General features: G+C 38.7%; 1 protein-coding gene across 1 annotated transcript in view; it reads left to right on the top strand.

The window, feature by feature from the left end:
* Positions 1-3,646: 3,646 nt before the first annotated feature.
* LOC107299086 (glutamate dehydrogenase 2, mitochondrial-like) overlaps positions 3,647-4,071 on the top strand; it is a gene marked incomplete at its 3' end in the record, with an annotated part of 10,224 nt that continues 9,799 nt past the window's right edge. Inside the window, exon 1 of the mRNA XM_029286676.1 lies at positions 3,647-4,064. Within this exon, the coding sequence (XP_029142509.1) occupies positions 3,647-4,064 (418 nt within the window). The remainder of the gene's footprint in view (positions 4,065-4,071) is intronic.

The raw sequence follows: 4,071 nt of genomic DNA, 5'->3' as shown, positions 1-4,071 counted from the left end.
GATGGCTGCTTACTTTATTTGCAAGAATGCTGTGCCAATTCATGCAGGCAGCCATGCAGAAAAGCCAAGCTTTGAAACAGATGTGATGCTGACAGATGGCAAAGTCTTGACTTCAAGAAGGAGGAATGGCTGAACTAATGAAGAATAATTTTCTACATGCATACATATTTTTGTATATATGTGTGCATGTTTCCAATTACAAGAATACGTATTTATTTCTTCTTTTAATTATTGAAAAGCAAGCTAAAATTAAGTCCTTCCATTAAGAGTGTGTATAAGAAATAAACACCTCCATTGTGTTCCCCAGTCCGTTGATTTCCTGACTCTATCCATACCAGCATTGCTTTAACTGTTTAAATTGATTGCTCTATGTCACTCCTGGAGGCAGGTTGTTCCACTGATTAATTGTTCTGTCAGGAAATTTCTCCTTAGTTCTAGGTTGCTTCTCTCTTTGGTTAGTTTCCATCCGTTGCTTCTTGTCCTGCCTTCAGGTGCTTTGGAGAATAGCTTGACTCCCTCTTCTTTGTGGCAGCCCCTGAGATATTGGAACCCTGCTATCATGTCCCCCCTCGTCCTTCTCTTCATTAAATTAGACATACCCAATTCCAGCAAGTGTTCCTTATATGTTTTAGCCTCCAGTCGTCTAATCATCTTTGTTGCTCTTCTCTGTACTCTTTCTAGAGTCTCAACATCTTTATCTTTATCCATAAATGCATAAAGCCACCAAGAGGGATACTGCATATCTTTTGCTTAGTCCATCCATATTGCCAAAACATTTGCTAAGCATTTCATTTATTCTCACACATGCTTTACTTCAACCATATGTCATTTTCATAAGACTGGCTGAGCATAAGCCATGATTTGCAAAAAAAAATATATCTAATTTACACAAATTGCTAAACAAAAAAATGAAGCCAAATACAGTAAGACACATTTTGGCTCAGCACCATATGACAATAAGGACAGTGTCAGTTAACATCATGGCCAATACCAGCACATAAGGACATATAAAGCCTTTATACCCAAATCAGATTCTTTTTTAGTTTAGACAACTTATTTCATTGAGTATTACACAAAATTCCCTAGTTTTCCTGCCTTATATTAAAGCACCAGAATGTTTTGACTGTGTATCCTACCTCTGGCTCTTTTTATTTTCATCTGTTTTTTCAAGCCTGACCACATCAACTGCTTATGGCCCTTTTGATCCTTAATTGCTGGAACATGCACATACTGTCTCAGAAAAATGAGTCTAGAATCTGGCAGAATTTTTTTCATCCATGCATAGAAGAATACATTTAAAGTGTGATTATTTTGTAATCCCTTTATAATAATCTGACAGGAAGAGCCTTACCGAGAATTAATCACATGAGCCTTAAATATAGCATATTGGGAGAGTTCCCATTCTGGTCAAGTTTGTCAGCTGTCCTATGAGAACTATTTTATCCACCTGAGAAGCAATGACTATTTTCAAAACTCTGACAAGGAATTCTCTGAATCTTACAATGATAATTCTAGCACACTTTGACATTTCTGAATTATAGAGACAATCTTTGGAATAAATAGCAAACATTGCATTTTAATGGATATTTCTAATTAAAGAGATGGTATTGATCTTGTTGGTGGACACATGCGATAAGTAAAATACACATAATTGCTCTCTCTCCCGATTTCTGGGAAATTTGAGTTTGGATATAGCCAAGCAAATTTTAGGGTTGCCAGTTGTTTTACTTCTCATAGCTTTCTTCATCATACTGATATCAGGCTACAGATGTTTGCAAAACACTAGGAGAAAGACAAGTTGTGCAACTAATAGACTATAAACGATGAAGTCTTCATTGAGAATAGAATGCCTTGCAGAGCGGGTGGATTGTCTAACAAACAAAGCTTGTATTAATAATGCTGAAAGCTGCTCATCCGTCAAGAAATTGGTGGACATAAACACCCACTGTAAGCACTGCACTTGCAAATGGGAAAAAGTGCTTTGTCCATCTACTTGGAAAGACGGACACTCCCAAAAACTGCATTAATGCTCATGTATCTGGATAAACATAAGAAATTAGTGTTTAAATTTGAAATTAGTACATACAATTTAGTGTTTAATTAGTTTTGAATTTTTTAGCTTCAGGAAGGCACTGTAAATCTTACTTTTCACATAGTTTGCATCTAGCTGATGAATATTGGGTGACCTATTCTTTTTTTATAATGGTTTTGTAATATAAAAAGGATGATTTCCATGGGTTGCCTTATGATAATGTTATTTAAAATCTTCTGAATAGATGATATCAAGTTGATTTTAATAAATAAAATTAAAACTTACCAAGCTAGCAATTTTATTATATGATACACCTCTGAAATAATATATTAAGCCATGATGTTTTAAAAAGAATGAAACTGCAGTAATGAACATATAAGAATGTGAAGAAAGTGAATGTTCTGTCAATTAACTCTAAGATCATGCAAAAGGAAAGGTTTCATTAAAAAAAAAAACCCAGGAAAATGCGATTCACAAGGGCAAAGTGACAGGCTGGTATCTTTAGGATCAATTGATCTGGAAAGATTCTGAAAAAAGTTTTCAGTGCTATATATTCTCAAAGATAGGCAGAATAAGTAGGACTGTGAACAAAACCAGCTCTAGCAACATTCTAGCTTGCCTAGGAATCTAAACACATGTTTTGATTTTGATACAAATGACATATTTCATATCATTTGTGTAATGACATTATACATGGTACAAATCATCAAAAATAAGGCAAACTTAACGCAAGGCTATGTTTTTAGTTATCTCAGTGCAGACTGCCTGGATGCAACATATCCAATATTTAGAGAGGTTACTGGACATATACGTTACTCACTGGATTCAGTGACTGAAAAATAGGGCTCCAGTAAATGTATCTAATAAAATTTTAATAGTTGGAAGTAAACAAGACTAAGAAATAGCTCATTATGAAGGTAAAACAGAAAGTGAAAAATGTAAGTTAAATATATACTATCTTTACGCTATTCTGTTGGGGTACACAACCTGATGCAAATCATAAAATTATAAGAAACAACATACAAAAGAAAATAAGAGGAAAAAAAATACAGCTAGATTTAATTTATTCCAACACTATTCATTACTCATATCTGCCTATTGCACATCTTTTTACATCTACATCCTGGGTTCCACAACATCCACATATCGAGTGATAACTTTGCAATTTGTTTTTACTTTCTCAGCTCTTTCTTTTTGAAGATATCTCATCCACACCATCCATCGCAACTTTTTCATTCGCTTTTTTTTTTTTAACGCTAGCTGGAGAATGCTAAGAGTTGAAGTCCACATATCTTAAATATGCCAAGTTTAAAAACCGCCGCGCTAGGTCCACTCTCTACCGCCTTCTACTCTCCATCAGGCATGAAGTTTACATTCTTCCTGCTGCCTTGCTTTTATCCCCACAACCAAGGCCCTTTTTTCCCCGCCCTTTTTTCCCATTGGATGGTCTCCTGTCCAATCAAAATTTCCCCATCCGACATTCCCCGATTCAATTGAGCCCGTTCGCTTCGCTTCGCCTCACCTTTTGTTCTGCGTGGCGGAGCCGAGTAAAAGTTGACCTTGTTCTGCCTCATAAAAAAAAAAAAGGCAGTGCCCTCCGTTCTCACGCGTCCAATGCGGTGGTTGCTGAAGGCGTGGGGTCGGCCGCGAGGAACCGCCTTTGGGCGGGATTATTCGTGGCAGCCCCGAGGGGGGCTCCGGCGTTCGACAGGGCTTCAGAAGTACCAGGCCTTGTTTCCATGGGAACAAGAACCCTCCACAGGGGGCGGGGACATTCTAGGCAGAAGGCGCGGGAAAGCGCTCGTGCCCGGCCGGTGGAAGCACGCAAAGGGAGCTGAGGGAGAACCCAGCTTTCTGGGCATAGTCGAAAACTTCTGCGACCGGGCGGAGCGCGTGATTGAAAAGGAGCTCGTGAGGCGGCTTCGCGCTCCCAAGGACGAGAAGGAACGAGTGCTGCGGGTTCGCGGGGTCCTCGACGCAATCCGGTGCTGCGGCCACGTCCTGGAGGTGGCCTTCCCGGTTCGTAGAGACAGTGGCTG

The sequence above is a fragment of the Protobothrops mucrosquamatus genome, unplaced genomic scaffold (genome assembly GCF_001527695.2).
Source record: "Protobothrops mucrosquamatus isolate PMUCROS unplaced genomic scaffold, P.Mucros_1.0 scaffold4517, whole genome shotgun sequence".
Taxonomy (NCBI): domain Eukaryota; kingdom Metazoa; phylum Chordata; class Lepidosauria; order Squamata; family Viperidae; genus Protobothrops; species Protobothrops mucrosquamatus.
Note: the sequence above shows the minus strand (reverse complement) of the source record. Positions and strands in the feature narration are given on the sequence as shown.